The sequence below is a fragment of the Culex quinquefasciatus genome, chromosome 3 (assembly GCF_015732765.1).
Source record: "Culex quinquefasciatus strain JHB chromosome 3, VPISU_Cqui_1.0_pri_paternal, whole genome shotgun sequence".
In the NCBI taxonomy this organism is placed as follows: Eukaryota; Metazoa; Arthropoda; class Insecta; order Diptera; family Culicidae; genus Culex; species Culex quinquefasciatus.
The window spans coordinates 133,774,249-133,786,812 of record NC_051863.1 but is presented as its reverse complement, the minus strand read 5'-3'; the positions used below and the strand labels follow the sequence as shown (position 1 = coordinate 133,786,812).

The following is a 12,564-nucleotide window of genomic DNA, read 5'->3' as shown; positions in this document are numbered from 1 at the left end:
TCTTGGATTCATTTTTGGAAGCTTTCCAATTCGGTTCACCAAGCTTTTTGTGGTGAATTCTGGTCGTGTTGAAAGTTCAATATTCGCCTAACAATTATGCACCCAGTGTCCTTGAATTCAACTTGCATTCAATATTGCATTTTCCTGTTCTTAGGTTCACACAGATTCCAATCAAGTTTCTTGGATTCTTATAGCATTCTTAATCCTTCTAGACAACTAAGCCTCGATGGTCTGGTGGTTAGCATTTTTGTCTGCTGACCCAAAGGACCCCGCCGCGAGCTAATGAATTTTTCGTTCATATTCAAAGTGTTCAGAATTATTCCTTCTCTCCATAATTTCTCGATAGGGGCAGATGGGAATCGAACCCAGAACCTTCCGCTTACAAAGCAAACAGCGTAACCATTCAGCCACGCCTACCCCTTTGTGTCATCGGGTTATATTCTCAGCAAAAAATCCAATGGTAAAATCGAATGCAAAAGCATGCACATCACCTTCGTCAAAATAAACACTTAATATTACACACTGCATGTAATTTTTTTGCGAACACAAAAAAAAGTTGCCACCGACGGGATTCAAACCCAGCACCAACAGTAAGGACTGGCGCCTTAGCCCGCTCGGCCATCAACCGATGAAAAGTCTGTAAGGATAAACGCATATATGAGCTTGACATTTCGGTCAAGTAGGTTCTCATACTGATGAGCTACATATTTTAGGGTGTAAAATCACATAAAATAATGCAGTATTTATTTTACACCCAGGCCTTTTACACGCAGCTAGATTACTACTTTTTTAGCTGTGTTTTGTATCTTGAACTATTTCTAGTTTTTTAAGTAAGTCTCCTCTAAACAATTAGCAGCAGATTTAAGAGTGTAATTCTAATGCTTTATAATACCGCGAAATTAAAATATTTTGTGCCGTTAAATTTAGAATCAATTAATGATAAAACCATAAAAAAAATTTGAATAATTTAATCAATTACTCAAAACATGATTTCCACCGCTTTTTTTAATTAACAAGCTAACTCAAAAACTTCAAAATTTTCAAATTCGCAAAAAAAACATGAAACTAGATTTGTTTAGACATTTTCAAAGAAACTTTGAAATTTGCTGTTGAATTTTCGTCGCTTGTGTGCTATCTTGTGACACGTCTGCTGTAAAAAGATAGGAAATTTTGTTACTGTACATAACAAAATATTTGCTACGACCTACCTGAAAACAAACTTATCGTTATCAGGAAATCTAGTGCCAAAAGTTATCCTCAATATTTAATCTAATTCATCTGCCAGTTTTTGAGCAACTAAAATCTGAAGATCAATGTTGATGTTTTCTTTGAAATGAAAAAAAAAAACAATATGAAATATTGAATACTGAAATTTAGATTTTTAATTGAACAATAATTTTGAATTTTTTAAGTTTATTGTAGCCAATGTTGATGTGCTAGGAAGGAAAAATTACACTTTTTTTCCTTTAAATCGTTCATGAAAGATTTCTAGTAATAAAAAGTGTAAATTTATATCGAGATGTAGTGAAATTTTCATCAGCTATTGTTCAATTTCATTTTAACATGTTATTTGAGGTAAAATAACTTATAAAAGAGGGAATATGCAATCATCAAATTTTCAACTTTCCAAAATAAAAAAAAATCATTTGAAAAACTAGATAATTCATTGAAAAAAAGTCACATAATTATTCAATTTGTTTTTGTTTAAGACTAGGTCGAATCCTTCATTTTAACAACATAAATAACACATAAATGTTATCCAAATCTAAATTTAATTTAAAAGCAAAAAAGAAAGAAATTAATTTTCAGAGAATTTATCTACCTAACCAATATTGCTGTTCGCAATAAGGTTCACCCCATGAGTCAAACACTCGCAACGCGCAGTGTGGCCGGTCGGTAGCAGGACGTGCGCGAAGAGAAGCGCAACCAACTATGCGCCCCAGATTCCATGGTCAACATGCGCTCAGCGGCTCTGATCGATGACAAGATCCCTGGGCCACTGCAAGGGGGTCTGGTACAGTGTCCAACGGGGCACCATTTACCTGTCTTTGATCTGATGATGAGGCCTCTCCAACAGCACACCTGGGCTTAGATTGTTATTAATTTCGTTGACGATGACGATGGTACAAGAAACGCGGTTCTGTTTAAACGTTTGCCATTGATTCCCGCTCAGCGCAGGTTTTTACATTGTATCGATCACCTTGGCACTAGTTAGAACATCGGGCAGGGTGGTTACCTCTAGATTACTTTTTGAATTGACATTTAAATCAAAATTCACAAATCTTCTTCTCGAAAAAGTAAGCTTTGATATCATATGGCAGGGTTGCCAGATCTTCAATATCTTAAAAACATCGGAAAGTTATGTTTGGTACCTATCTACACCCAAAATTCAGAGTCGAGATAATCGTTCTCTCAAAATTTATTGAGGGCTCAGTGCCAAAATCGATAGAATAATGGTACCAACTCACACCATCATAAAAAATGAGTTCATTCGTTAGTTGAATCAATAAATCTCCAACAAGTGTCATACATCGACTTCTGACTTCTCCTTGGTCACCAAGCTGTGGTGGCCGAGGCAGCTAAGTCATTGAATTGGTTTGTCAAAGGTATCTGGTTCGATTCCCGTTGTCGACACTTTTGGTTTTTTGTTTGACGGATGAACTTTTTTTGCAAATGAACCTCGAGAGAATAGTTCTATCGCCCATCTCGAGCTGTGTTCTCTGCGTCCGTGAATGGTACCACTATTCTCTCGACTCGAGACCATCATTCTCTCGGACTAGCGCTGCCAGTTTTTGGTGTAATGATTTACAGCAAGATAGTTGTAGACAATATTTTAAATAGTTCGATATTGGAAAAAATAACACACAAGTCCTCATATTAATTAAAAGTATTGCCAGATCATCAAAAAATTAGATATAAATTTAGAAAAATCTGAAATAAATATTATTAATTTTTAATCTAAATTACCCACCACCATGCAGGTCACCTTGAACCACTCTGGAAGCCACCACAACTTCAAGCCACCCAGGTGGCTTTCCAATTTCTGTTGTAATAAATGATTAATTGAAAAGCGCGCGAGTGATGAAACCGCGCCGATCTAATTCAATTCAATCCGATCCTCGGCCTCGGCACACGTCGCCAGTCAATCCATAATGATCGGATCGCCGCCGCCGCCGCCGTGGACCGGAATCCCGAGTGCCATTGACATCGAACTGTCCAATCTGTTCTGTGGCGGCGGCGCCATTTACAAACCATTTCGGTGCGGTTGAATTAGGAAATAAATTACACTTTGTTCATACGCGGATGGAGGGTTATTTTTTTTGTCACGTCACGAGGTTAGACGTCAACACCAGAGCTGAGAGTTCAACTCCCCCTTAAGGCAAGGTCCCTTTTGCTGGGACCTTATTGATGAATGGGGTTGTTAGATTTGGTTGCATGCATTTTGTACCATTTTATCAACAAAATGGTGAATTCTGCAAACCACCTTAGAACCCCATTAGAACGAATTCCAACAATAACGTACGATCGTTCAAAATGACTAAATAAACTGTTGGGACAACCACCGCACCAAAAACCGTACAAAAAGTGTGCTCTAGAAATTAGCGGAATATGAAGTTGCGGCCATACTTCATAAATCATTGCGGACAGCTGGCTGAGGCCTCGAGGGAAGCCCGTAGAACGGTCACAACAAGTAACCAACCGCACAAAAGGTCGGGTCAGTTATTATGTTGAGGAATAGCAGTGTACGGCCGATCGATGTGGCGCGTGGCGTCTAATTTCTGGGCTGTCGTGAGCCATTTACACCGCACTCTGAGTGTCATTTGAAGTCTTCGACAATTGGCAAAGTTCAAGGTGCAACACGGTGCTGGGAACAACAGGAAGTTGTGCCAGGGTTTTGCAAGGGTGAATCACTCGATATGGTGGGAAACATTTTGTTTAGGTCATAATCGTAAAAAAATGTTCATCAACGATTTTCTAATACTTTTTCAAGCAATCTTATATACATGTTAACTTTTTTTTTGTAAGTAAGACGTTAAAGCGGTTTTTTTTAGAATTTGTAAATTTTTTAACAAGTTTATTTTATCAATTTCAAAATCCACCAAACAGTAATCTAACGTCAACATGACTGATCTGAAACTTAGCACGACCATTTTGAATTCACCACAACTAATTTATTCACGCTAAAGTGACCAGATTTTCATGCTTTATGTCTCGTTGGGAAGGTCTTGGCTGGAAAGTTAATGTAGCGGAAATATTTAGCCTAATTGGTGCTCGTGTTTGAATGATGCTGGATAATCTGGAGTGTTCCTTGAAATTGACTAAAACCAAGTACACCAACGAGTAGAGCAACTTTTTGTGAACATTTCTGTTTATTTTAACTTTCATTAAAAGTTATGCTATTCCTTTTACGAGCATTTGAAAAAAATATTTCCCAAATGCATTCCAATCAGTCGAGTGCATTGAGCCACGCCCATTTTCCTATTTTCAGCTTAGTTCTTTTTTCCTTTCAGCGCTCTTTTGGGTCTGCTTCGTGCTGCCAAAATTGATGAAATTTTAAGCGAACACTCACGAAAAGTAGCATTTATTGAGAAAATTTCCTGGTATCACTGGCTCACTCCAACAGGCGCTGCGCTTTTCTTCAACCTTCGATTGAAATAGGTCGTCATAAGTCAAACGTCAAAAGACTTGGCGCGTTTTTTTTTATGGCGCTTGCTAATTATTTACATGTTTCGGGATTATTTTTCAAGTCAGTGACTAACTAATGGGCAAAAGAACATGTTGCCGGTAGTTGGAAGCAATTTTATTTCTTGAGCGCTTTGAAAACGTTAGTGCAAGTGAAAAGATATTGATGGCGACTTTCCTTAAACCTCTTTTTGACCAGTAAATGGCATAAATTTGCTTGTTTACTTGATGCGGTGCTGCTGCTGGTAAGTTTATAGCCTAAAAAGTATTTTTGGAGCTTTAATCGAGCATCAAATCATTCATATGACGAAGAAAGGTGATTGATTAGAAAGGGTATATTTCCCCTACCCTGATATCATCAAATTTACTTAGATCCAGCACTACAAATCGACGCTTGTGTGCTATCTTGTGACACGTATGCTGTAAAAACATAGGACGTGTCACAAGATAGCACACAAGCGACGAAATTATGAAAGTTACAGATAGAGTGAACCAGATCCTCTATCTTTAGGCTTCATTAGAAAGGTTTTTTGATAACCTATCCAATTGTTTGTCTGAAGTCGATCTGAAATAGAATTACAATTTCAACGAAGTAAGCATATTTTTTTAGATATGACCAGTTCCTCTCTCTCTCTCTCTCTCTCTCTCTCTCTCTCTCTCTCTCTCTCTCTCTCTCTCTCTCTCTTTCTTTCTTTCTCTCTCTCTCTCTCTCTCTCTCTTTTCTTTATTTTTATCATTATTTGCTAGATAATTTTCCTCCCCTATGTTAAATTATATTGATCAAATGAAATATTCTTTATAACCCTTCACCGCCTTCCCAATTCCTGTTCCCTTCCCAAACTTGCCAAATTAACTCTACACCAAACCAGATTCGCAGCGTTTGGTCGGTATGTCCACGCATCCTTCCTCCCTTATTGATGTTAGCTCGATTGGAAGAAAACTCGAGTAGCCCAAGCCAAAAACATTTTCCATACAATTTTTGTATGAGAAAAATCACAAAATTTAAGAAAATTTATTATTTATGGTTGCATTGCTTGCCTGAAAAGCTGCTATTTAAGCTTCAATGAAAACGTAAACCTTTTGACACCTCACTTGATCTTGGTTAACTTGTATCAGTTTGCTATATGTCATTAAAATAATTAGTCTTCACCAACAATGTAACCGATCTCGAAAGGTGTCACATTGTCATTGACATTTGCGAATAATCTCATCCCGTTTCGTTCATAAAACATACCTTCGATCTTATATTACACTGCCTAATGCTTAAGCACCGGGCCTCTGTCTTATGAGAACGAACATCAATTTGCGCGAGGTAAATATTTGCCAACAATTCCATCACTCTCCGTCAACGATTTATTGAACGATCACTCTAATAAAGCATATTTGTAAGCCGCTCGGCATCATATCATCTGCCAACCAGCCTCCGCGAGTCGCCTGTGCTCACCTCCACCAGGTATTTACCACTTAACTCAACGCGATTAACTTAATCGGCCGGTCGTGCCGCGGGAATGACTTGCTCGCAGCTTCGAAAACACTACTTCTAGCACCTGGGCTGAGGATTTGCAGCTTTGCCTCACCTCGAGCTATTCGAAACGCGCACTGGCGGCGAGCCTCGAGCCGGGCCTGCACTTTTGCGATACTAATGAGCGATAATCACTCAAGAAAAAGTTCTTTTCTCACCTGCCGACACTTGACGGTGAGGTATTCCCAGCTAGTACTGGGTGGAAAGTTTTTCGAGAGATATTTTACTCATTTCAATCACGTCGCGCCACACTCTTGACTGAGATGTAAACAAAAGTGACAGCGCAATTTGAAAGTGCGCTACTCGAAAGCGCTTGGACGTTTGGAGCGAAATCGACAATATCAGCAAAGAGAGCGTGATCTTTCAACTGTGAGCACAAGATGATCTTGCTCGTGATGAGCTGCGGTAGCTCTTCCCGATGTGAGTTTTGCAGCACTGGCGAGCGAGCGCATTAATGCGCTCGCTCAAAATTTTTTGAGTGGATTTGTCATTGCACTCTCTTCCGTGGCTCTCGAATAAGAGAGCACGCTCACTGAAAAAAGTCAAGAGAATATTTTTGTGGGCATGAGCCAGTTCTGCTCATGATGAGCTCCGATAGCTTACGATATTTTTTCTCTTCACAAAAACAAGTTTTCACCTCTTTGCTTGGGAATTTACAAGTGATGAGCACGAATGCTCCCTAGCATTTGTTCAGAGCTTGGCTCAGTTGCTGTGAGTGAGCTCTTTAGATAGCTCTTTTCAAGATTGTCTCTTTGCAATTTTACATGTTTATGTTCTCTTTTAGTGGCTCACGAGCAAATTTGCATTTTCCATCACTGACATTAGTCTCGGCTGGGACAAGCAGAACATCGCTAAAACAAGAATGAAGCCGTAAAACAGACCGAGAAACGTGGATCGATAATTGAATAATAATTATGATCGCGATTATCGCGCTCCGCGGCCTTTTCTTTGCACTCGGATTCGCGCGCGCTCGCAAAAGCAAAAAGAGCAACAGGAAAGGGATCGTTCGCGCGCGCTCGCGAGGTGTTTGCTCAATTTGATTAATAATATGTTTCAAAAAGTTATTATATTTGCTGATGTTATCAGTTCCGCAGCGTTGAAAAATTCGCTGGAAAAAAGCGCGAGGGGGTGCGACGGCGACGACTCTATAAAAAGCCCTGTTTGCAGCTGCGACCGTGACAGGGATCGTGTGAGAAAATTTAGTTCATGAGAAAAATTAAATGTTGGAACTTTCCGTATCGCCCTGCTTCGATCACTCGCCGGACCTCTGCGCGCAGAGCGGATCGTCGCACCGATTTTGCATACGCGAAAAGGTTAAGCCGCGAGAGAACTAGAATTTGCTTATATAGGAAATGCCATCGCGCAAAGCTCATATATCCAGGGGGCATTTCGTTTGAGCTGTTGAAACATATTGGTGTTGATGCAACTGAAGAAAAATGTAGCTTGGAGATGGTGTCAGTAAAGGAAACGGAGCTAATCCGAGGGCGTTAATTAATCACGTTAATTATAGACCCATTGAGTTCTCGGGATTTGGAGTTAAAATCTAAGACTTAAGGAAATAAATCATATTATTATGTTAAATTTTATGCAACATTGAGAAAAAACACTTTCTACCAGAGCAATTCTCCCCGAATTCGGGAAATGGATTTTATTGTATTATTTTGTTAGGCTCAAGCATTTTGGGGGCCTTTCCTATCATCAAAGAAGTAATGTTGTGTCATTGTATTCATATAATTTTGACAACTGAGTGTTTCTCTCAAATTTTGCATTTTTTCGCGCTTTTTCAATTTTTTTTTTTTTTTTTTGGTTTGGATGAAAATTTATCCGTTCCCTATGTCAGAAAAAGTCATTTTGCAACATTAGTTATTTTATTAAAATCTCCATACAATTATCTTGAGAAGGGATTATCTGATCGATTTGGTGTCTTCGGCAAAGTTGAAGGTTATTATCAGGACTTTTCCGGAGAAATAGGTACATAAAAAACAAAATTTCGATGTTTTTATTGAACTTTTTATCACTAAAAGTTGAATTCCCAAAAAAAGTAGTTGATTAATTTTCGATTTTCGAGTTATTTTTTTTTTTAACATAACGAATATCTAAACAAAAAATGCCTTACAAAAAATTCGAATCGATATCTCGGAAAGTATTAGTCCGATTTCCAATGTTAAAAAGGGAAACTTTTGTGATATTGTCTGATATATTCAATAAAAATAATTTCAAATTTTTTAAGTCATGCTGAGCTTTTAAAAAGTCTAAAAATAGATAATTTCCCTCATTTCATATTGTAGACCAGTAGAATTTGTTTTAACATTGAAAATAGAACCAATCGTTTAAGAAATATCGTCAGTTGGAAATTACAGGCTATTTAGGTGAAACTTAGAGAAATTCATTTTCAACGGGTCGAATTATTTGTGAGGCAGTATCTTAGAAACAATTAGACCGATTTTCAAAGTTCCAGAGAGCCAGGTTTGTCAGGCTTTTTTCACATTTTCAAAAATATGTTTAAATAGAGGTACGTTTTTTAAGAATTTTGTTTTTCAATTTAAAAAAAACCTAAAAATAATGATAATTTATACCTTAAAGTAGCTATATCAGGTTGATTTCGGCACAGCAGTCAGAGAAAAAATCAGAAACTTGTATAGAAATTGATGCATTGTGCCATTGTTGAACATGAAATGTAGCTATAACATGAAAACAGTACATTTTATTTTGAAAAATTTAAGGTACTTCTCGATTGCGAACAATGCTTTAAAAACATTTTTTAATAATTTTTTTATCCAGATTTTCGATCAAACATTTTTTAATAATTTTTTTATCCAGATTTTCGATATTTTCCAAAAAAAACTCATATCTCATAAACCAGATTTTGCATCATCACGAACTGAAACTCAAAAGATGTCTCATATCAAAAACATATCAAAATTTCAAAAATTAAAAAAATGCGAATTTTCGGAATACACCTATTAGTCATAAAAATTAAATAATAAAATGTGATTTTTTCCCGTGTACTTTTTATTTCTGAAAAGTCCTAATCATAAACTACAACTTTGCCGAAGACACCAAATCGATCAGAAAACAGAAATTATGATAAAGTGCACCGTTTCCAAGATGTGGGCAATTATTTAAACTACAGATTTGCAGATATTATTTTTAAAGAAAAATGTCCGTGAGTGACCATTTCTGAAAATATTTGTTGCGTTTCGCAAATTTCTTTAAAACTGAACATTTTTGAAATATTTTGAGCTTTTCGAAAAAAAATATTTTGAAAATTTTGTCATGATATTGAATATTTGATCATTATGAAATATTAGTCTAGATTTCAAAAAAAATTGGATAATATTTCTATTTCTCAAAAAAAAACATAATGTTTTCAAAAAATCATGACCCCGGGTTTTTTATCAAACAAAAAATCAAACAATTTAAAAATTTAAAAAATACAGGTTTCGGGAAATTGATTTTTGATAAATAAAAAGTTAATTAAAAACCTTATTTTTTCCGCGTACGTCAAAGACACCAAATCGTTCAGAAAATTACTTTAAAATATACAGATTTTCTAATATTTACGTACCATTTTTGTATGAAGCGCTGCCAAACCCAATGACATGAAATGGCTTCCCACAAAATTAGAGGCAATTAAAAAATACAAAAAAAGAAAATGCACAAAATCAGCCCATGAGGTTTAACCCGTGAAAAAGATTTTTGAGGCACTTTGGCCACTAATGCGAAATTGTAAAAAATAACAAAATTTGAAGGCCTGTGCTCAAAACTTTAATCTACATGCCAGTGATGTATAAAATAATCGTATTAGTGGCCAATGTGCCTCAAAAATCGACATTTATCTTTTTACGGGTCAAATCCCATTTGAAATTCAAAGGCGAAGCGCCAGCTTCTGTTACGTTCAATGAAGCTCATATTTGGGATTTGTAAGCCCACCGAAACAAGCCCCTGAATTCCCGCATCTTAGTACACACACACATTTAAAAATATTGAAATATTGATGATGATTCTCGAACCGTTTCGGTCTACGCAGACCAGCAGCATCCCACTAACAACTCTTCAATCTAATCAATTCCCACGGCTTCCGTGCAGCATCCCATAAAACCCTTCAAATCCTGCCCGGGTCAACCTTCATCTGGCCACAAAAAGAGGCTGAAGAAAAAAACCAATTTCACTTCCATAACCCATCTCCAACGCGCGACCATTTCGCAAACCTTAAGAGGCCCCATCATAATCGTTAAAATAAAGCCATAAATCTCGCCGCCATCATCTCACGTGGTGCAAGAGTGCATCAAATGTGACGGATGCAACGCAATAACTCTACAGCGGATAGAAGAATAAAAAACTTGTGAATTCATGGCACGTAACGCGCCACAGCCACTTTGGCTTCGAAGGGGTCGTGAATCAAATTCTAGATGGGGCATTTGCGAACCGAGTTGGGGGAACAAACTCATTTTGAAACTGGTTGTTTGTTTTGAAGATGTTATTTGTGAAGAAATATTACAGATTTAGCAGAAATGTGACATTTGGTCTAATCACGGATCGCGTGAATCGTGTGAAAAGGTGGATTTTCTGATTATAAATAAGCGTTATTCTAATGGCGTTACGTTCTATTATATTCTAGAAAAAACACGACTAAAGTCACGGTTATTTATGACATTATGGAAAAAAATTTCACGAATGCTTGAATTATATTCACGATAACATGAATTTTTCACATTGACATAAGATATGAATCTTTTTATTTTATCAAAGTGACAGTAATTGGTTTAGAAATTGAACTTTGTACGTTACGTATGATACGTTACTTGCTATTACAGTTTCTTGGTTTTGAAAAACAGTTACGCAGGAGTTACATTTTGTATTTCGTTGATTTCTCCGAATCTATAAAACAATTTAGCAATCTTTTAAGAACATTTTGTTCGACGAGAGCCAATCTACAAATTGCTTTGAAGAAATGCAAAAATATTGTGTTACTTTTGTGTAATTTTGACAAAATTCAGAACGTAACGCTTGTTCATGGTTCATATATTCACGGTCAATATTCACGGGGCAAAAGTACATTCCCATGTAGGAAAACAAAACTCGGCTACCTCCCAAGGTCTTTCATACCTCTTGAACATTTTGTTTACCCAACAAACATTTGACCTTTCTCCCTCTCTCTCTCTCTCTCTCCCTCCCTCGCAGGTGAAAAGCCGTACACCTGCCAGTGGCCCGAGTGCGAGTGGCGTTTCGCGCGGTCCGACGAGCTGACGAGGCACTACCGCAAGCACACCGGCGCGAAACCCTTCAAGTGCATCGTCTGCGAGCGCAGCTTCGCCCGGAGTGACCACCTGGCGCTGCACATGAAGCGACATCTACCAAAAAATAAGTGAAGAACGCGGAAGCTGGTCGGAAACCAGCGGCAAATCTAGAGCAATTCAACTATCTCTGCTAGAGTTAAGCCTTTCGAAGGACGTTTTACGCATCTATTTCTAAGGTTCGGTGTAGTTCCAGAATGTGTGTGTGTATGTGCGCACCCCCTTAAAACACGACTTCCGAAGATTTTTGGTTCCCACACGAACGAAATCGAAACCCAAACACAAAGCTTAGACGCTATTGCCACACAAGCCGTACTGCCGGAGATCTCTCTAGAGCAAATATTGACACGGACAAAGAAATCAAACGACGGTAGTGGCTTCTACACTCTTGAAAAAAAAACTGCTGATCAAATCTACCCCTCGAAATACCAATTGATGAGTGGGTTGATGGACCTATTTTGGACCTAAGTTAGCGTGACTACTTTAAACTTACAAATTTCGTCACTTTTCCGTACACAACAGACTAATAAACGCTTTGTTTTGGTGCTGCCATCTAGTTGTTGAAACAAGCACTGACGACAATTGCATGCAAGATTGCTTACAAGTCCATATTAAATTTCTAGTGATGACAAAAAAATATTCAATTTTAAGGATGGTGAAAAAGCTACGCACTATATTTTTGTGGTCAACAATAGGTACATCAGCCCTAAACATCAAACATTTCACTGCCGGTTGCGTGCGACCAAATCTATCACTTTGCTTGTTTGTTTCTCACCGCCTTTACGCTCAATTCGAAGTGGACTCACAAAAAAAATCAATAAAAATTTCACTGAACTGAAGCTGCTACTACAATTTCTATCACCCCAGTACAAATCCCACAAACTTCTACGCAAAATTCGAACAGTAAAACGATCTCAATGGAAATTAAAGCCTACATCAAACTCCTCGAAAAACAATCCTCAAAAACTATTTTCCCCATCAAAATCTATGCTCTCTTTCCCTCTACATAAATAAACAACCTAATTTACACCGATAATTGAGTGTAGCGAAATTTGCTAAATG

General features: G+C 37.5%; 1 protein-coding gene across 1 annotated transcript in view; it reads left to right on the top strand.

The window, feature by feature from the left end:
* Positions 1 to 12,036, top strand: part of LOC6035492 (dendritic arbor reduction protein 1) — a 256,132-nt gene extending 244,096 nt beyond the window's left edge. Inside the window, exon 6 of the mRNA XM_038258701.1 lies at positions 11,390 to 12,036. Within this exon, the coding sequence (XP_038114629.1) occupies positions 11,390 to 11,577 (188 nt within the window). The 3' untranslated portion in view covers positions 11,578 to 12,036. The remainder of the gene's footprint in view (positions 1 to 11,389) is intronic.
* Positions 12,037 to 12,564: the final 528 nt, after the last annotated feature.